This window comes from Phaseolus vulgaris, chromosome 6 (assembly GCF_051622355.1).
Source record: "Phaseolus vulgaris cultivar YP4 chromosome 6, ASM5162235v1, whole genome shotgun sequence".
Lineage (NCBI taxonomy): Eukaryota > Viridiplantae > Streptophyta > Magnoliopsida > Fabales > Fabaceae > Phaseolus > Phaseolus vulgaris.
This window is the reverse complement of record NC_143503.1, coordinates 37,186,211-37,208,714: the sequence shown is the minus strand read 5'-3', so window position 1 is coordinate 37,208,714 and position 22,504 is coordinate 37,186,211. Positions and strand designations below refer to the sequence as shown.

The 22,504-nt window shown below is 27.7% G+C and overlaps 3 protein-coding genes across 13 annotated transcripts; all 3 read right to left on the bottom strand.

Annotated features, from left to right (window-relative positions):
• Nucleotides 1-4,640: 4,640 nt before the first annotated feature.
• LOC137833594 (basic blue protein) lies at nucleotides 4,641-5,513 on the bottom strand. The gene is made up of 2 exons (XM_090303617.1): nucleotides 5,301-5,513; nucleotides 4,641-5,002 (listed from the first exon to the last, which is right to left on the bottom strand). The coding sequence occupies exons 1-2, from the start codon at nucleotides 5,467-5,469 to the stop codon at nucleotides 4,803-4,805; spliced, it is 369 nt and encodes a 122-aa protein (XP_090159743.1). The 5' UTR covers nucleotides 5,470-5,513; the 3' UTR covers nucleotides 4,641-4,802.
• A 7,313-nt stretch (nucleotides 5,514-12,826) lies between these two features.
• LOC137833593 (basic blue protein) lies at nucleotides 12,827-13,276 on the bottom strand. Its single transcript, XM_068641934.2, has 2 exons — nucleotides 13,111-13,276; nucleotides 12,827-13,026 (listed from the first exon to the last, which is right to left on the bottom strand). Exons 1-2 carry the CDS (start codon nucleotides 13,274-13,276, stop codon nucleotides 12,827-12,829), a joined length of 366 nt encoding a protein of 121 aa, XP_068498035.2.
• A 2,742-nt stretch (nucleotides 13,277-16,018) lies between these two features.
• On the bottom strand, nucleotides 16,019-22,060 carry LOC137832856 (UDP-Glycosyltransferase superfamily protein). 11 transcript variants are annotated; one of them, XR_016521812.1, is made up of 15 exons: nucleotides 21,936-22,060; nucleotides 21,603-21,674; nucleotides 21,174-21,264; nucleotides 20,971-21,081; nucleotides 20,569-20,639; nucleotides 19,939-20,020; nucleotides 19,446-19,547; nucleotides 19,204-19,259; nucleotides 18,793-18,827; nucleotides 17,895-18,099; nucleotides 17,471-17,680; nucleotides 17,142-17,201; nucleotides 16,992-17,031; nucleotides 16,582-16,834; nucleotides 16,019-16,250 (listed from the first exon to the last, which is right to left on the bottom strand). XR_016521812.1 is itself a non-coding variant. In XM_090304074.1 (15 exons), the coding sequence occupies exons 4-15, from the start codon at nucleotides 20,986-20,988 to the stop codon at nucleotides 16,197-16,199; spliced, it is 1,155 nt and encodes a 384-aa protein (XP_090160200.1). In that variant the 5' UTR covers nucleotides 20,989-21,081; nucleotides 21,174-21,264; nucleotides 21,603-21,674; nucleotides 21,936-22,060; the 3' UTR covers nucleotides 16,019-16,196. The 11 variants fall into 11 exon arrangements, 8 of the variants coding, with proteins under 8 accessions (XP_090160200.1, XP_068497321.1, XP_090160203.1 ...); XR_011084617.1 differs by having other exon boundaries at nucleotides 20,939-21,081; nucleotides 21,936-22,056; XR_016521813.1 differs by having other exon boundaries at nucleotides 19,944-20,020; nucleotides 21,936-22,046.
• Between the last annotated feature and the right edge of the window lie 444 nt (nucleotides 22,061-22,504).

Genomic DNA, 22,504 nt, shown 5'->3' with positions numbered 1-22,504 from the left:
TGAAATTAGGTCTTACTGAACTTTGAAATAGTCCAAAAGTTCAATCGACTAGGCCTAATGTGCAGGGAACTGCAGTTCGAAGCTTTGAGCCGCCAATCAACTGAAGTCTTGGCTCAAGCTTAGGTGGCTAGCTGAATGGAGCAATGCAGTTCACCATTGAATAATCAACTTTTTTTTATCAGTAAAAATAAATAAAAAAATATGAATCACTTCATGAATATTTCAATCTATATACAAAATAAGACACAACAGATCTAATATTTCCCCTTACAGTTTGCTAAAACCCAACAAAACTAACAACAAATCAAGCAACCCAACTAAACGATGAGCCTTTCCCTTATTCACAAACACTTCAAACCCAACATACTACGACAAATAACCTTGGAGTACAAAGTCACTTAATAAAATACATAAAACCAGAGTATCATTGCACCTATGAAGAATGTTGAGAAGTGAAGACAAGGGATGGAAGAGGGAGCCAAGGAAAAAAAAGCAGCTGTATTGGTAATGTTGTGCAGGAATAGATGCAGGGCTGTATCAATGTAGCATAAATGTTTTTTGAATGATGCTCTTTAATAATTATAAATGATGCTGCATGTGTACATATATAGTAACTTCTACTGCATTGATGCAGAAAAAGAGTTTTAGAACTAATTGTATTGAAACAAAAAGATTGAATTGACAAAGTAATGTGGGAGACATGGACAGCCCATTTTGCATCCTCCTTTTGCAGCAACTCAGAAAAGCACATATCAATCATATTATCCCTACAAAGCACCTCAATTTTCAATGCAAAACATTGCTGTCTTACACAAACATAACCACATTTTAGTAGTAAACTTGTGAAGACAAAACCAAGGTTCAATTAAAAAAGTCTTTTATCTTTATTGCAACATAAGCTCCCACCATACCCTCAGATCGTACAACTCCATGCACGCTGGTGCACTTTCTTTCTATAAAAACCCCATCTTCAATTCAAATTACAATTATGGAAAACTTTGTTGTTTCTTCCTCATTTCTCTTTATTGCAACAACCTCTATCCCCTTCTTCACTAAAACTTAAGCTACAATCTCCATTTCCTTGTGCTTTTCCTTTGCTCTCTTGGGTTTCTCAGAGCTCTTGTTCCATAGACATTTTGGCATTCTGTCCACCTCCATTGTGTCACAAAGCATGCAGTTTGGAGGTGGCCAGAATGCCAAACGGGCTCTGTGTATCTGTCTCTGAGAAACTTTTTTTGAGGGTTCAACCATGTAATGTAGTGTAAATGATACATTGTAGCATTTTCTTCTAGATCAACACTAGTACAGAAATGACATTTTACATCGATTTTAGGAGATATTTTATACCAATTTTGTTATCGATGTAGACGTGGATGTTGTAAAATGTGAATTACATATAACGCCGGTTAAGCCACCAGTATTATATGTGGTCCTATATTATACTGGTTACTAGAACTAATCAGTATAATATAGAAACTTAAATGCACAGTTGGTATGCCCTTATAGTAACCGATGTAATATTGGATCAGATTGACTTATGAATAAGTTGCATATTACCAGAGTTATCAATATCAGAATGCCACTATAGTCCCAAAACTGTTTCGTAATATTTGAATATCTAAATGCCTATTCTCTTTTAACATCTCTTGCAGCTTCATATTAATCAGAAACACAATGCTTATCCCTCCTTAGTCCTTTCTATGATGAAAGCACTTGATTGAAGAGGGAATATTTTTCTTTTTGCTGGTTGGAGATCATGATTTTAAGGTAATATTTAATTAATTTTCGTTTTTCATTCAAATGAGCTAGTGATTTGGGGTGAAAGTGAAGATTTGGGAGAAATTTGTACCAACTAAAATTATATTGATCATGCTCCAGTTTTCCCTTGATTATGTGATTTGGCTGGTGTGGAAGTCAACCATGAAACTGGAACATGAAAAGAGGAATATGTACTAGTTGTTCTACTTTTCTCTTACTTGTTATAGGTAAAAACTTTTGTCTTGGCTTGTTATGATGGCAAGCTGTACCCTTTTGCATAGCTTTTCAAACTTTAAAGGAATATGGATCATTGCATCTGCCTCCACTTGTTTCAAGTCTATTGGCTTGAAAGGGCTCTGCTTCCAGCATTGGATTCCTAATAACTCCTACACAAATCTTTAGGTAAACACACAGTTATTTTAAGACTTATAATTTAGCACACGTTTATTAAATGGTGTGTGTTTAACATATATATTGAATATCACTACTTATATCATTACTCGTAGTATACTTATTGAAGAAATATTCAATTTAAAAATATTATATTTCTAAAGATTTTAACACGGTTATAACCTAATTTAAATATATATATATATATATATATATATTAACTTTTATTTTATAAACTTTTATTATAATTACAAAAATAAAAAATAAATCATTTTGAATAAAAAAAATATTTTTTTATTAAAACAAAATTGAAACTTGTATAAGTTTTTATTATTAATTTATATAATATATATATATATATATATATTTATATTTTCGTATCTTACATTTTAAAAATTATACATATCTTCATATCTATAATCATATCGTATCACGTATCTCTGTTTATGTTTTGATCAAAATATTTTTTTGTTAAAACAAAATTGAAACTTGTATAAATTTTTATTATTAATTTATATAATATATATATTCATATTTTCGTATTTTATATTTTAAAAATTATACATATCTTTATATCTATAATTACGTATCTCTATTTTAAAAATCATGTTTTGTGCTGCATAGTTGCTATGTAATCTATGTAATGCCACTGTATATAGATGATTGTTGCACACTAAGAGCATAATTTAACCATTTTTTAAACAATATTCACATTTTAGTTAAAACCTATTATCTTATACTTATTAATGAGTTTTACAGCATAACTTGACATGCTATGTTAAGAAAGTTCTGATAACTATTTTTCAATCGTTGCATTATTTATATATAAAAGCATACTATTGAAATTAAAATTTGATTCAAGTCATTTCTGGTTGGTATATTGAAAAATCGAATAAATCTTTGTACATTCTCTTAGAGCAGCACAAAAATTGGCATGCTTAAAACAATGATACAATCATATATGCACGCTTGATCACAGGAAAAATATAGAAAAAGAAATAAAATAAATAATTAAACACAGGTTGATCCCAATTTTATACTCCTTCTAACTTTAAATTTATTTTGTATTATATATATTTATTTTTAAATTCATCACATAAAAAATTTATATAACTCCTAGAGTTATTAAAGTATCATTTTCCTTTCAGCTATGTCCCAAAATTTCTATGTGAAAAAATAATTTAACCTAGTATATAAATGGGTTGACATATTTAGTATTTCTAATTTATTTATTGTTTTTTTTATTAAAAAATATTTAATATAATGTTCGACTCACATTTTTATATGTTTTATTTGGATGTTATTAAAGGAGTATATTTTTTCTTCTTGCAACTAGAGTTTTATTTAAATTTTATATTTTTTTATTCTTACAACTAGGGGTTTATTTAAATTTTACATTTCTTTTCGTATCATCAGCGTATTTTAATTGTACATTTCAACGATGATGTCTTATAAGATTTGAATTATTAAAAATACTCTCTTATGAATAAGTAGAATGAGTAAATACATGTTGATTAAATTTCATTATTAAAAACTCAAATAATCTTCATTAAAATTCATTACTCTGTACTAAAATGAAATTTTTATTCATTCAAATTAAGACATTAAATCATTTTTAATTTAGGGAGAGGTGTGCTAACTTTGATTTTTTTATTTTACCATCACCTTGCTTTTGAAATCTACCGTCAATGATCTAATTTTAAAACAAACATTTAATTTTTTTTCACATTCTTTTTAATGAAATGTCATTCATGTTTAATTTTATCTAAAAATAATATATAAAACTTAAAAAAATTATAAAAATTAAGAATTGGAATTTAAAAATTGAAGGAATTTTTATAAGAAAAAGTTGAATGATTTAGTTATTATATATATATGAATAATATAAAAAAATATCATCATCACCCAACTTAAATTATCTTATGATCTAAAAATTATTTTTTTAGTAATTAGAAATACGCTTGTATAAAAATTGGAATATCCTAAGTATCTTTATTAATTTTATTATTTCTTTGTCGATAAAAAATAAAAATATTTTTTATTGAAACATGATCTCTATATAAAATAAATAAATAATTATAAATGCATGATTAAATTTATTATTTTATATTTACATATCAGTTTAATATAAACTTAAATATAAATAAACCAACGAATAACTAATATATATATATATATATATATATATATATAAAAGAAATGAAAAAAATTATATTAATTTATTTTCTTTTTCCCTTTTACTAAAAACCTAAACATTAATGTTTTAAAAACTAAAGTAATTTTATTTAGTAAACACAATTATTGTTGGTATTATATATTTAATGTTTGTAGTGATGGTTGAATTAGTCATATTAAGTATTAATTAATACAGGTCGATAGAAGTCACTGGTTGAACCCCACATTAAAATAGAAAATTTGATTATGTAGATACTTTTTAGTAAATATTAATATTATTATGCAGGTCTAAGTTAACTTAATAAAAGAAAAAGAAAGAAAGGTAGGATAGTTATGTTTTTATTGTGACCAAAGTCGTCTTAACAAATACACATGCACCAACCCATTTTGATCCAAAATGGAAGTTACAATGCTGATTGAAGGTGTATATAAGACATAAAATGAAAAAAAGGTGGTAAAAGAAGGTGGTAATGAAGTAATCATGCAGCATTAATTGCAATTTTCATCCCTTGCTGGCAGTGACCAGGAAAAGAGCAGATGAAGTAGGTTGTTCCTTGCGCAAGTGTGACCTGATCATGCCCTGAATGAAATGACTTTGATGCTTTTGAAGGATTGCATGAATTGTATCCATTCACATCTACTACTCTCACATCGTGATGAGAAGGATCGTAGTTGAATACTGAACACAAACAACACGAGTCATCATTTCAGAGGTATTTCAACCCTTATTCATATATTTTAAAAATATCTCAACTCTTATATAAAAAAAATCAATCTGTCAAACACCTAATCTACAATTATACTTAAACTCTATTATAACTGTATCATCAAACTAATCCTGCAAGACACCATAAACGCAAGACACCATAAACGCAACAACAGAAAACAATATCTACCTTGAACATTCATTCATTTCTCAGAAATTGATTGATTCATATATAGAAAAGGAAGAGCAAAATAAGGAGGATATGACAAACCTAGTACATCGCCAGCCTTAAATTTCTTTCCATTTGGCCAATTGTTTGTGTTGAAGCTCCAGCCATTGTTATCACCAACCACAAAGCTTGTTGCATCAGCCATCTCAGAGAGAAGCACCAACACACAGCAGAACAGAATCATTGCACTGAAGCCTCTTCCCTGAGCCATGGTTTTGCAGAATACAACACCAATTCAGAATGTGAATGTCAGTGAAGACTCAAACCAGTGATGTGAGTGAAAACTGAAACCAGTGGTAGGATTTTATAGGTGAGGAGGAAACACTTTTCACTGAAAAAAAAATAAATCATTAAATAACAATCAATTTTTTTTATTAGCAATAACAAATATATAAATGTGAATGAGGAATGGATCACAATAAATACATAATTCAACGTCTAAGAGTACCCTTAAAACCAATTTAAATAATTAGTCACTATATTGACTATATTAGATATCATTTAGATACTATAAATTATTGTTATCTAAAATGTTTTTTTATTGTATATTAATAAATAATTTTTAAATTGATATCAGCTATCAAGATTTTAACTAGTGATATTTTAAATTCTAAATTAGTCTCTAAAATATTAATAATAGATATTAGTTTAGAATATAGATTACTTAGTAATTAAAATCTTGATAGCTAATGATTAGAAATATCAATTTAAAAATTATTTTATAATTTTTTTGTTGATAATAAAAATTACTTTAAATACTAATAAATTTTTAATTTATAAGATAATTTCTAATTTAGTCAAATACTAACTAATTATTTTGATCTCTAAAATTAAAATTTATTTAATATTTTATTTAATGTTTAAAGTTGAGGTCCACCTTTCTCTATATATCTCAAGTGATGCTTCCTTCTCATTTAATTAAAGTAAGTGGTCTTAATTAGTAAATGAGGTGATGCTTCCTTGTTATTTAATTGAAGTAAGTGCTGTTAATTAATAAATGATGTCTTACAATAAATAAATGAGAAACTGTCAGTTTTACAATAAATCAATTAATGTTTAGTTTTTGAAAGGAAATTCAAATTTGTTGAGGTCCATTTGTAACACTATATGTGTTTATATTAAAATGAGACTAATTCAGTAAAAAAATAATAAAATTATTGTTCTTTTTTATATGTAAATAATCTTAAACTGAACTGAAATCATATTTTTATTAAAACTTGTAATGTTTATTATTAAATGATAAGTTATAACTCTCCTAATTTATGATGATGACGGTCCAAAAGCGTTATTTGTTTGTAACTTAATCTGCATAAAAGTTATCAAATTTTTAATCATTAATTACTAATTACTAATTTAGAATATAAAATAGTTAATAGTTAAAATATTAGTAGCTAATCTTATACCAATTTAAAATACAACTTATACTATTTTAATTAATAAAAATTATTTTAAAAATTAATAGTTTTTTAATTTTTAAAATAGTATCTAGCTTAGTTAATATAGTAACTAATTGTTTGTCTGTCTTTAATTAATTTTTATTTAATAATTTTTTAGTAGTATAAATTATAATTGGGATATGATGAAAGAGATAAATTTTGATATATTTTTTCTGTCATCACTAAAAAAAAATCATGAAATTACAATTAATTTTAGAGACCAAAATATTTAGTTACTATTTGATTAAATTAGAAACAATTTTAGAGACTAAACGAATTATTAATATCTATGGTAGTTTTTTTTATCAACAATAAATAAATAAATTAAATTGAACATTAGGGACGTCTCAACTATTATACAAAACACATCTAATTTCTATTATTAATAAAAATTTATAAAATAATTTTTAAATTGGTATCTAACCATTAACTATCAAGATTTTTAGCTACTAATATTCTAGATCATAAATTATTCTCTAAAAGACTAATCGAGACCAATTTAAAATATAAAATATTATTAGTTAAAATCTTAATAGCTAATTTATATATCAATTTTTAAATTATTTCATAATTTTTTATTAACAATATAAATTATTTTAAATATTATTTATTTAGTGATTAATTATTTTTTATTTCTAATTTTAATTATTATTTAATGTATGCTCGTACTAAACCGTTTTGCTTGCGATTATGATCTCTTTTGACAGTATTATATAAGAATGCAATGCATTTGTGTGTTTCAGTGTTATTTTGCAGAATCGAGGTAGTCTTGTGTATTTTATTTTTTTAAATGAGATTCAAACACCCTTAAATGATTTTTTTAATTCTTTATTTTTAGATGATAAAAACATTAAAAATTATGAAATTAGTTAATTTGAAACATTTTTAGTAATTAAAACTAAAAATATATATAACATAAATTTCCTATCAATAAAACCTTTATTTTACAGATTTCGTAAATATAATTTTTAAAATTGAGAAAAATATTTGTCTAAGTCAATTTTCAATAACTTATATTAGTAATTTTCTCGTTAAAATAATATTTTTAGTGATAAAAATTCTTCCTAAAAGAAACTCTCTCATTCTGTGACGGAGAACGCAGACCACCATACAATTTTATCATTTTCTGTCATATTTGTAACAACAAATCAAATATAATAGATAGATAAACCACATCTTAAACTATAGAATTGTAAGTTGATAATAAATAGTTTTTTATGATGATTTATTAATGAGTTTCTTAACTTCAAGAAATGAAAAAAAAATTCATCTCATAAACATTATATGTGACATACCAAGTTTTTTCAACTTGAGAAAACAAATTGTATGTGAAAAGGTTGTTTAGAATAAAAATACGAATTCCTAAATAAAAGTAAACCAATTATAAACTAAAATTTATTTAAAATATAATTAAGTAGAGATAAAAAAATATAAAACTATGAATTTCTTAAAAAAAAAAATCAATAGAACTAGTGATATTACAAGAAAAACAAAAATTAATCTGACGGTCAAACCTATGATAAATGGACGTAAAGTAAAGATTGTGTGGATCAGTCCAATAACATATATCAAGAGAAAGTGAAAGAAAAAAATTAAAAAAGTATTTGTACTAATTAGTGGTAGTTTTAGATTTTTTAATAAATTCTTCTTTAAATAGAAGATCAAATAAAGATTGGTATTTGAAGAAGAAAATAATAATTTGCAATATCCTGATTTTAGAATAATTTTTTTTCTCTAAATGGAAGATCAAATAAAGATTAATATTGAGAATGTGTTTCACCTATATTTCTATATACATAAATTCTAAAAAAACAATAATTAATATTGATAATATTATTAATTATTAGTATTATTATTTTAATAAAATTAATATTAATAATTAAACTTTATCTACATATACAAATTTTTTATTTTATTTACGTATTCTTATCAAAATTAAAAGAAAAATAACTATCGTGATTGCTAAGTATAATAATTTATTTGATTTTCATAAGAAAAATAAAAATTGAATTACAATGTGAAATAAATAAAAAGTATAAAGCTAAATAATTTATATATAGAGAGAAACATAAAAGCTAAATAATTTATATATATATATATTTATCTAATTTTGTTTAGCAAGATCTATGTGACACTAGGAGATACATATAATCTCTAAAATGCAAGGCATGATGACACAAATTTATATATTATATAATTATGAATTATATATATTGACAATAAAGATTTATATTTATGTATATAAGTATGTTTCATATTTCTTTTTGGAGTATGAAGATGTTTCTCTTAGTTCAAAAGGATTTGTTCTTTATTTTTGTAATCATGATAAAAATTTATACAATAAGTTTAGTTTGAGTTTTTAGAAAATTAATGTATTTCTCCTTATTAGAACTGTGCTAGAATTTTCAAAAATCTAACACATAAACACTTTACTAATACATGTCCTACGAGTGTTAGTGTCCGATACGTGTCTCCGACACAAATACACCATTTAAGAGGCGTGTCTAAGCCTCATAGGGCAGGATACTTAATCATCCTAAAAGCCGTTTTCAAAACAAAACTGTAATATCATTCTTAAAATCAGTTATAAAAAATAATATTATATATATAATATATTCGTATTTATTAAAATAAATTATAAATTTATATTTTTAATATAAATATACAAATAATAATATTTTATTTTATTTTAAATATTAGTTTACATACAAAAAAATCATGTAATTTAACCATCAGTATTAATAAAATTAAATTTTAAATTTATCAATTTTATAAAAAAATAAATTGCATTGATGTGATATTTATGGAGTTTTACTTAAACTCCTACTATATTTTAAAAGAATTATCACATTTCAATTCAAAATTCAATTTAACTCATTTTTTTTTTCAAATAATAAATGTAGTACATACTCTCAAACTTTTTTCTTTTGTTTCAAATTTAATATTAACTTTTTTTTAAGTTTTAAATTTACGAAATTATAAAATGACAAAAAAACTAAAAGAAAAACAATAAAATGAAATATTGATAGAAGAATAAAATAGTAACAAATTTGTGTACATAAAAAAAATAGTTATAATGAAGAATGTCCTTTATAGTTATAATAATAATGAAATACTTAGTCAAATCATTCTTATTCTTTATCACAACCTGTTAACCACTTCCTCTTCATATCCTCCATCACAAGGATCCCTTATTCTTAATCATTTCAATCAAATCTCAAAACATAAGTGTTTCACTTGTTTGTTCTTTTCTCTCCCGATCCATTTTCTCACTCCTTCCTACTCATAGAATAACAACTAACACGTCTCCCTTTCAATTTTTTATTCAATGAACAAAATCCTATTATTATTTTTATAATAGTTTTGTTATAAGTTTAATTAAATTGATGTCTTTGTGTACTTTGTGGAGTTATTTGTATCAGCACAATAATAATAATATTGTCCAATACTTCTCATATTTTGAATTATGAATATGAAAATAGAAAACCAAAAAGTGTTTGATGGGATAAAAGTGAAAATGAACGAGAGAAAAAATTTAATTGTACAGTACTTCTCAACAAGTATCATTTTGCAATGTTTAGTTTTGAATTAAAAAAAAAAAATTTAAAAATTTTTGAATTTAGAAATTTTTGAATTTAAAATTTTTTGAATTTTTGAATTTAAAATTTTTGTTAATTTTAAAATCTTTTGAATTTTAGATTTTTTTGAATTTAAGTTTTTAAATTTAAAAAGTTTTGAATTTTAAAATAATTTTGTTATCATTTTGAGATATAAAATTAAGTTTAAATATAGAGAGGTAAGATTAAGTATATAATTTGACGTATATCTCCGCGCGATTTCTTATTTTCTCACTTCATTCAATCTTCTCATTGCCACGGTTCGGAGTTCCACAGGTTCCTTCTAATCCCTTCCTTTTTTATTCATTCTCACTTTCTTTCACATTCTCATTCTAATTCATCATCCTTAGGTTTTCCGCCGGAGGGCTACGGAAAGGAACCATATCCACAGCAAGGCTATCCTCCACCGCCCTACCCCGTCGGCTATCCTCCGCCTCCACCTCACCATCAACAAAATTTCCAGGGTTCTGGTCGTTTGGAAAGCTGGTGTGTCTCTCTATCTTGCATTGTTCTTGTATGGTCATGTTACTTTTTTTAGAATTTATGAATTATACAGTTTGGCTACTCTATGTGGCTGCTATCTATTGAATGTCTACTTCTTAGACGAAATTTGTTTTTGCACAAACTGAACATAAAACATTAATTCAATAATCAAATTTGTAATTTTTTTCTTTTCTTTGATTTAAGTTACCCGTTCTTTACTATCTTTGAAGAAAGGGTAAACTAAAGAAAAGAAACAAACACAAATTTAATTGAATTGAAAGAAATAAATATTTATTAAATAAATAAATAAATAAAAAATTGAATTTTTTATTTATTTAGATGCATTAAGTAAATGGTCTCATAATATTATTTTCATCAAACATGCGTAGTAAAATGTTATTAAAATTTTCAAAATGTAAAATATGAGGCTACATGAATAAAATACGAGGTGTAGAAAAAAATTATACATTTTAAAGTTATGCGGGCCAACTCGCCCCACACTTATCCCGTACGGGCTGCGGGTTATGCGGGGCGAGCCTAAGCGGGCCAGTGGGTTGAAATAAGCAATCTGCCCCGCACGACCCATCCCACTTTGACATCCCTATGTCTTGAGAATGATTTTAGGTTTAGGGTTTTGTTTCTGTTAGAATTGTTGATCGACTTCGTCTTCCTTCCTCCTATGGGTCAGTCAGCTTACACTGTGATATCTGCAAAAGGCACTTCGACTTTCAAGTCAGCATAGCAAAGGGTGTTCGACACTCGGTTGTCAAAGCACCGTAAATAATGACGTACCTGGTTTCTTGAAAGATGTGCTATTTATATTGCTACCATGGATTTTACCTTATTAAATCAGATTAGGGAGTTAGATTGTGATTAGGGTTGCATTATCTAACTCCTAACGTTGAGTTAACCTTGATGATCTTACTTTAGCGTAAATGGATTCATAAGGTCGGTCGATCTTACAAATTTGGGTTGTAAAGACTCAATCGGTCTACGATGGAGTCCGAGACATGCTAGCGATCGTGCAAACTGTAAAAAGTACTGTTTGAGTTGTTATGTTTTTTATATAGGAATAAAACATTTTTATTTCATAATTTTTTTTTAATTCTTAGATATCACTTTTATTATTACTTGTTATTATAGATATCAAGTGATTGTCGTTATTATTTTGCCCAGTGACTTTGGTGTATGAAGAGTCACTACATGGTGACATGTGTAAAAAATTACTTTGCTTATTAAAAAATATGCATTTGATTTTGAAAAATGAAAATCGAATTAAATCCCAGTTGTTCTTCGTAAATTTGTTATTATTCATAAAAACGATATTTTATCTAGTTCAATGGAAATATTGCGGAAAATTCTCCAGTATAAATTTCAACTAATATTAATACATTAAAAGAAAAACACTACTGATGATAACATCATAGAGGTAAAACAAATTTAACTTCTCAATAATAATTTAATTATGCTGAAGGATAAGAGAAAATTTGTGCATCTGAAATATTAAAATAATAAACATTTTTCTTCGTTTTATCATCAAACAGCAATGTCAAATGAAAAAAATATGCTCACATCTGTATTTTTTTTTTTATCCTTGTATTTGTTTATTAGCTTCCATCAATTTTATTATTTTCTATCATTGTTTTAGAATTTTTTTTATGATATAACATACTATTTTGAAGACCTCATTCAGAGCTAAGAACATTATCTTCTTGTTTGTTACTTTTGATACTGTATTTCTGTTATTAAAATCGTTTTTTAATAAAATAAATGTGAAATGTTCTTCAAGTGTCACATGAAGTCTAAAGTGAAGGAAGAACTCTCCAACAAAAGTTCTTCCAAGAGTGTGTATATATATATATATATATATATATATATATATGAGTATACTGTGATTTAGCTGATAAAAATAGTAGAGAAAGTAAGAAGAAAGAGTAAGTAGTAAATGTTTGTGATTGATATATGGTGAATGAAATAATCCTTATATTGCATATATAGTATGATCTCGAGTGAAGAAGTTTGAAATGTGATATCAGAGAGCAGTAACTGATAACTTCAAGCCACCCTGACATTGACCAGGAAGAGAAGAAATGAAGAAGGAAGGTCCTTTGGGTAACTGGATGTAATCATGGCCTGTCTGATAAGTTTTTGATCCTGCTGAAGCACTGCATGAATTGTATCCTCCTTCATCCACCACCACCACGTTGTGTTGCGTAGCATTGTAGTAGAACACTGCATGCATGCAAATACAACAAACCAATAACTCTCATAAATTATGCAGATAATAAACTTTTTAGTTTCTGATTTGATACTTACACAATGTATCACCAGCCTTATAAACCTTTCCATTCCAAGCAGTCATGTCTCCAGACCAACCAGTTCTACCACCTACCACATAGGTGCTTGCATGAGCCATCTCTGAGTACAACACCAACATGCACAACAACACAACTGTTACACTCATGCTTCTTCCTTCACCCATTTTTTCCTCACCAATTCAGAGATATGATTCAAATATGATTATGATTCAAATACAAACCTAATGAAAAGCTTTTATAGCTGAGGAATTCATGGTCTTGCTCTTTGTTATAATACTTCTTAAACTCTTTTTTTTAAATTTTAATCTCTCTAATCTAACCTATCTATTTGTTTATTTTAACCCTAATAGAGTTTAATTTTTACGGTTCAAAAAGGTATGATATAAAAGATATAACGTGTATTAACTGCTAATTTATTTTATAATTAATATTCAGGTTTCAGTTTAAGTACAAAATAGTCATTTGCTCACTAATTGCATATCTCTACAGTCAACCAGTTTGTATTAATTAATTCAATTGAAAATTAACTAATAGTTTTAAATTAAAATAAAAAAAGATAAAATTTAGATAATATTCTTTAAATTTTTTTTTCATGTTATTGTATTGTTGAATGAGAATACTTTATGCATCGATATGTATTTACTATTTGTTTATCAAAACTCTTAAAATACTTATTTTAAAATAATATGTTTTGGATCATGTATTATATATACGTGGTATTATTTTTGCTTTTATTTGTGAATATATTTGTGTGTCCTGTATTAGTTTTATAAGTTTGTCTTGGTTTATTCATTATATAATCATTTTATATCTTTGGTAAAAAATAATTTTTACAAAAGCTTTTAAAAAAGTGTTTAAGAATGCAATTATAGATTAGGTAAAAATATAAATTAATTATTTTGTTATAATGGATGATTATGAGTGGAACAACTAATAGATTTAGGCTATGTTGTAATGAATGATTATGAGTGGAAATTAATTATCTTAAATAATAATTGATTATTCAAAACTTAATAAAAACATAAAATTAGAAATTAATTAATTAAAATTTAAAATAATTACAAATTTAATTAAGAATAAAATAATAAATCACTAATTAAAATAATACATTACTTTATTTCTAATTTTTTTTATAAAAAATACTCTTTTTGAGATAAATAAATAAATAAATATATTACACGTGGTTCATATTTCCATGGATGATCATATTAATTATGATTTTTTTTTATCAATATTCCCTTATTGAAAATCAAACTCAGATTTCAGATATGAAATCTAAAACGAGTATCTCAGATAATCTTGTGAATATCTTATAATTATTATTACTGGTGGAAAGATGTGTATGTATATCAAATTTTTTTTCATGATAACTAATGTTAAATAATTAATTCTTATAAAATATTATTATTGAATTTGCTCTTCTGACTACAAGAATTCATTTTTCCTATGGTAGTTGACCTTTATATTCATAGAATATAATTATAAAATAAATAAATAAACTTTTTAATTTTATAATATGTAATTTTTTACTGTAGTTAGTTAACTGATTTTTAAACAATTACAAAAGTTAAAAGATAAATAATAAATAAAATATATTGATGAAATTAAAATCGGTAATAAATTGTGTACACTAGTTATGAACTAATTATGAAGAAGGATCTCCTTTATTAACAGTTATACTCTTATTATAATAATAATTATTATCATTATTATTATTATTATTATTATTATTATTATTATTATTAGGTAGAATAAGAATAACAACATTTTTAATAATTTTAATATACAACTTCAACACAAATTTTTACTAACTTCTTAATGTTCTTGAATAAAATTTGAAATTATATCTTATTAGCCTGTGGAAATTCATTACCTGAATTATTGAATTGGAGTTTGGCTTTCATAACAGAACACCAAAAACACGTAAAGTATAGGCAGTTTCTTCCTGCACCCTACGTTTTTCTTCTTGTACCCCCACAATATTTAATATTATGCAAAGAAAAAAATAAACCTATTATTTTTTAAAAACGCCAAAATGCATATAAGACCCACACTACTCTTTTTTCTTCCTTTACCCAGAGACTGCACACAGATTTCATTTCTCTCTGAATAACGACGACGCTGCTCCATCTCTTAGCACAGAAAGGTGTTTCTTTTGATGATGGTTGATAATATCTTGGATTATCGTTTCCGTAGTTTATATCTAATATTTCAAATAATGTAGTTCGATAATTTTACAGAATTAGGAATTCACATTGATTTTTCACATTCCGGATTCATAACATAAATTAGGCTTCCAGATTCAGTAATTCGAAAATAGGCAATTTATTAACATTTTGCTTCCGGAACACATCCTCATCCAAAAACAACATGATTCACTTCGAGATTGATAAATTCGTAGCACACTCCAACACCGTGCCCTTTTTCAAATAAAAAGTCAAGACCAATATCGGGACTTTTAAAATTGTGGGGGTGCAGGAAGAAGAAACCTAAAGTATAAACTTTAACCAATTTGAAATCGTCCTGCAAGACATTTCTGTTAATCCTTTTGATTTACTAATTAAACAAAAAAACAATTTTTTTTCTGAGATATAAAATGTGTTTACCTTTCTATTATATACCGCATATAAAATATAAGGTAGAGGGATTAATATAATTAAGAAAATGTAATAATACTACTCTTTAAAAAACTTTCAGTAACAATTTTTACATTTCATGTTGAAATACACTTAAATTTATTGTTTAAGAGGGAAATTAGTGTTTAGTTACATTGGGTTTTAAAAGGTCATCATAACATTAAATATTATCTTTTCAATTACACTCTTATCTTTATACTACTTATCATGAAAGTTGAACCATTATCTTTTCCATTGCACTCTTATCTTTGTCTTATTACTTACTATCAGTGAAGAGAAATGACTTACTTGTGCATTTAATAAAACTATTATCTACCCATATGTATGTTTTCCATCCTAAACTCCAACATATTCAACGCTGACAAATCCCAAGATGAAACTGGTGACAAAATACCATGAATAAAATGAAACTGGTGAATCTTGGAACATTTCAATCGCATTCAATATCTCAATTCAAACCCAGCTCTTCCTTGAGGTGCTTAATTGCCTCTGATACGCCATCCTGGAGGAAGAAGAATGATCATGTGATGTATACATGCATGACAAAATGTATAGTTTTTAGAACCATTAAGCTTACGGTTTTCAGATCAAATCTAAAACAAACTTCATAAGAGGTCCTAACAAATCTAAGACTTGTTTAATTACTAGAAAAAGTTTAAAGTCTTATAACACATGGCAATTTATTCCTCAATGACAATATAAAAAACTTTTACAGTGGCAATACCTTCTAATCAAATTCAATAACGAAGCATCTCATTATTCATATGGAAATCTAGTTCTAAATAGTGTTCCAGACAAAAAAAAAAACATACAAATTTAAGAATAGTTGTTACCTCAAGCAATATCCGTTGGGCAACTTCTGCAGCCCGTGCTTTGACTGTTGATGATAATGCATGATGGATTGCCAGCGATAGTAGACGCGCAGCTTCCTGGATACTTGTGTCATCATTTTTATCAGGAAGCAAATGATTTCTGCAGAGTGGTTCAGGTGAAACGCCAAGCCAATGCATTCTCTCCGCCCAATAAAACTGATCTAGCATGAAAGGGCATACTACCTGCAAGTTGGTTCCACCATATCAACCACATCTGACCATAAATTACCATTATACATCAGCTTCAAGAGACTTTTGCTGAGTTGGGAAGTAGTTTAATCTAGCATGGTCTTAATAATGCCTTTTATGGTTTTTATAATGCTGACATAAATCTTGTTATAGTTTAATCAAGCAAGGAATGAAGTGCCAACCTGTGGTGTTCCTGCCTGTAATGCAGCAGCAGTAGTTCCACTAATTTAGAGATAGACATTCCATACAAAAAATATACATTAGTAAGCATGCCTCTTGAATGCTTCAATTTAGTGTTAATACCAAAACAGCTTGGGATCAAATTATCCTACCTGCCACCATGGTGAATTACAGCAGCACATTTTGGGAAAAGCCAACCGTATGGTACGGAACTATTCACATTATGTAAAAACCATGTCACTCTTCTAGCTTTTTTTCTTTCATTTAAAGAAATTTGGAGAGGGAACATTAACTTTTGTTTTATTATCAGAGGTGATAAGATGGAAAGAAAACATAATTTCAATTTCAAGTGACACTGCACTATATCAGAAATCCAAATTTAATTAAATCTAAAAAGTTGGATGTCAAATCCAAGTTATTCTATTTAAAGGGCAGTCCCCTCCAATTGTTTTTTGTAGTAAAATAGCCAAGGAAAACTCACCCAGAAAAACACAAGAGTTTCCCATTACAAAGAGGAACACAATCGTCACTCCAATTTTTCGGCTCAAACGAGGCTTCAGTGGCAATGGTACGAACGATTGATTCTAAGGGTTCATATCCAGCTGTAAATAGAATAAATCTGTAATTTGTGGTGCTCAGGACTGTCTGAAGAACGCATATAAATGCATAAGGGTCTTTTAAGAAACCCATGCTGCAAATAAATGCATAAAATCAGTCAAAAATATACATATAATGACTAAGGTGAATTTGAATCACCATTCCTTCACGTTGAACACCAATACAATGTGAGAGGAGGCTAGAGTTTAACATGAATTGGAATGTGGGATTTAGCTAAAGCAAATGCACCCTAAATCAACAGCTCTACTACGTTACAAGACTGAATACAAACTTGAAGCAAATGGTACCTTCCAATAGAACTGAGTCCAATAAAAATTGGTGTAGTCTTTATAAAGTTTTGCAGCTCTAAATGACTGGGACACAAGTCATCTTTAGCATATCGATGCCCTGATGAATCATGTACTGAAATATCTCTACACTTCTTACACGTAAACTGCCATTCAATAGGGAGGAACCAGAAACCACAAACCAGAACTTTTGAAGGCCAATATGCTGTCAGTGCACTAAATTTAATCAGGTGATTAAACCAAAAATCTAAAGACAGGTGCAGTAGAGAAATAACATACTCCAAGGAAAATAAAGTTTTGCTAAAAGCATCCAACAGTAAAACATAATGTTTAAGGCGTCATTCATACTTCATAAATAGTGAAAGAGACTTAGATACACCACACTAACCATGACTTCATAAAGCTTTCTTGCTAGAAGATCAAAAGCAAAGAAAATTTATCATAACTAATTAATCACATTTTTTTCAACCCAAAAAGTCACAGTTCACTCATAGGCTCTGATTTCTGAACAAATTTATACTTGATGTGTTACCAAGTGCTTGATTGGAACAAAAATTTACAAGATAGATACAATACAAGTCCAATATCTTAATACCTCCTCTATTTTTCATTCCTTCATAAGAGATGCCGAAAAGGACATTTGAATGTGACAAAATAATTTGAGAAGCGTTTAATTGGAGCACTACCCTTCACCCCTTAGTACGTTACCACAACTGTCACGTGACATCCCAATTTTATGGTTTAATATCAGGAGGATAGGACCTCCAAATGGATAGGAGAAAAAAGGGAATAAATGATAAATGGATTAAAACAAAAAGCAAGCAACTTAAACTCTAAACAGCTAACATCACGGAGATAGATATGAAAAAAATTATATTAAAGAGAAGAACAAACATACCAGGACATTCAACTACTTCTTTACTAAAACCATACCTGTTGAACAATACACAGAATCAGAGATGAAAATCAAAAGTAATATTCCATAAGAATTAAAAAGATCATGTAAATTTATAATCACTTGCCCTTTTGTGGGATTTATCCAGCTGTTACAAGTCACGCACAAAGGGAAAAACAAGTATTTTTTATACAAAACAAATCCTAAAACCCTCAGTAACTGGTAGGGATTAAAATATATCATTTCAAAATTCCATGCAACTTCTATCCAGCTTAGGACAACAACATAGTGATTATTCAAGCAACAATGCCAAAAGAACAACAATACGAAGTTTAATCCAGTGAGTTCTGTAAGAGAGTCACACCAAAAAAAAAATATTGAAAGCAACTTTTGCATTTTGAGTCCGTTACTTACATCAGAAGAGGAGATTGTGGTCTATCATGCCAAGTAGGCATGCCTGTTACAGGATCCTGAAATCATAAAAAAAGGGTGACTGAGTGAATCTAAAGGAATGAGGACGTCCCATACTTTTCAGCAAGGGCACGTATCTCTAACAACCTAACTCAGGCAGAATAAACATTTTTTAAACAAGACTAGAAGGCATACAAATAACTTTTTTAAGGCAGAAAAATAAAATAATTATAGGAAGCACTAACAGTAAAAGGACATGGACTAAGATGCAAGACATCATTTCTCCATGATCCCCAATTTTCTGTGAAAAGAGGCCACATCCAATGAATCACGTCCTTCCAACAGACCTATTGGAAATCAAGATGATTCAAAAATGACAAATCAATATATAAGTGCTATTTCTCCATATAAGATATACAGTTGTTAGTAGTGAGCTTGGGTTTGTACCAGTCTTGACCTAATTAGTAGTATAGATAAGGGAATTAGAGTATTGTATTTGTGTGTAGCATTCTAACATCAATGTTAGCCATAGTTCTTTGTCTTCCCCTTTCCTTCCCTAAACCCTAAAGTTTCAAAAGTTCCTGATCCTATTATAACTGCAGTGGCAGAGACTAGAACTTTTTCATCTTCTTTACAACACCATGCTGTGGTTAGTAGTAAGTAGGAAAATAAACAAATCACTTGAAACAGTCTCTTTCCAAACTGAAAACATTAGATTATAAAAAAATAAAGAAATACCTTACCAGAAGGAGCATCAATGAGGTATCTATACAAAAGAGGAAGTTCTATTTGGAATTTGCTTTCAAATGTTGAAGGTGCACTGCACAATAAATCAATGATTGAATGATCAACATCAGTTGTATTGTAGCTTCCTAAACTATATAGGCAATCATCAACTAGATATAACATTTTATATTCAATTATCTTGAGAGAATAATTTTTTTAGGAAAAAGTGTTGTATTTCTTACCTGAAAAAATAGACATTATTGAACAACTTATACTCCAAGTGATGCAATGCAAGCAACTTGCAACATGCAAGTGTTTTTCATTTGAACATTATGGTTTAGTTTTCTTAACCTACAAAGTAGAGTTGTATATTCTGTGCCTATACTAGCACTCTAAATAAAATTTAAAATTTTGTGCTTATTCTAGAACTGTAAAAATACTATCAGGTTATATTTTCTTAATTTCAAAATTTACATGTTATGTTATTATGGAACTTCAATTATCTGAGTTCTAAATGTTAGAAGTTCATGATCATTGATGCTCTTACAAAACTGTAATTGCTCACCAAAAAAACAATCATATATGTATCCAAATTCCAGAATGTTTGATATCATATATGTTGGGGATGAACTTGTTAAGTACCTGTATGGAACAACATAAGGAGCAGCCACAATGCAACGGACGCAAAAGCTTTCTGCAAGGCTCCATCCTTCCTGAACCATCACAAAAATCTCCTCAATTAGCAAATCGCTATTAGAACATGACAGTTGATTGATTCTACTTTTTATTCCAGTGGCATTAAATGTCTCTTTGTGTCCTTGGACACTAATAGTTTTATACAAATTATTCCATATTCCCCATGCAGTAATGAGCAATAAGAACATTTTTTTATAAATCAATTGACATTAACAAGTCTAACTCAATTAATTCCCTCTCCCCTAATTATGTCAGAAACTTGTTCAAATTCAAAAGGGTTTCTCATGATACAGTTTTCAACTTAGAATTAGAATACCAAAGCAAAAAAATTTATCATAATAAGATCACCGTCCAAGCTTGGGCCATCTCCAAATATCCTTTCAATTAATGCATAGCATTCTTGCCTATGATCTCTTGTAACTTTCCTTTTGTGCAAGAAAAACGATGACTCTACTTTCCCTGATAAAATAGAAGACCCCTTAGAAATTTATATTCTCTCCTTATAATAGCAGTTCATATTTTATAGTTAGAACCAAATTGATTGCTCAAACCTTCAGTGTCAGTCTGATCAGCACAAACAACTGGAAGCGATGAAACTGGGCAAAATTGAACATGTTTCTGAGCCAACTGAGTACTTAAGCTCTAAAAGGAAACATTTTGTTCAAGTGTCAGAAATTAACAGTAACAAAAGCAAACAAAATGAAGTTGAAATACAAAATGTTAACCGCAGTGCCGAAACAATAAAAAGTCATTTCTTTGTATTGCTTAAAATTTTCTGGAGAACTTACTGACAAATAGTTTAGCAAACCATCGCAACTACCTAAGTAAGAGGATTGCAGTGATTGGTGAATGAGAAAAATCACAAACACAAGAATCCATCCAAAAAGGATGTTCCAACTAGTACTAAAGTCAACGAAAGAGTGATTCAAAAACTAACATAATGATCTTTTAGACTTTAGGTAAATGTTTAAAATGCAAACCTCGTGTGCTGAATGAGTTATTAACATCACATCATATTGGTTCTGGTCACACGCAAAAGCTGCAGCAATGGCCTGCAATCAACAACAATGCAAGGAAGACTTTTCAAGAGAATCTAACCTTGAAATAACCACATAAATGCATATACAAGCTGATAAGATAATTGTTTCAGTAGTCAGGAATTCATTTCATAAACAATTCATTGAGAAATCCAATACAATTATACACCCAGTTGTAAGCATTACCCTTATGTCGTGTACACAGAGCAGCAGAAAAAAAGAAACTTTGGGAAACAAATAGCGAAAAAGAATTTAGAAAGAAGAAGAAAAACTGACAGCAAGAGGGTAGACATCGCCTTTAGTACCGAAGGCCATGAACACTGCTTTGGGCTTCCTTCTCTCCATTTTCCTCTCTTCCCAAAGATACCTCACTTCCCCCAACTTCTTTGACACTGCAAATTATAAAAGACACACATTTCACAAATCTTTATAATAATATTTTAAATTAAAAAAAAAAATATATATATATATATATATATATATATAATTAAAATATTAATTTATTAGGATGTTAGATATATGTTTTTACTATATGGTCTTAATGTATTACCATCCTTTTCATATACATGACCATGTTTAGATGTTCTTTAGAAGAAGAAAATATTGTTTTAAAAATAATTAGATTGTTATAAAACAGTAAAGTGAGATCCGATTAAGTATCTCAAAAACATTATTAATTTTGATAAAAAAATTATTGCGATATAAATACTAATTATTTTTATGAATAACACCAATTCTTTTTCATTTGTATGTATTAGAATCTATTAAATTTAAATACTCATTAAGTTATTTTATGTATGAATAATTTTTTAAGAAAAAAATTATTCAATTATCAATTTAACTCT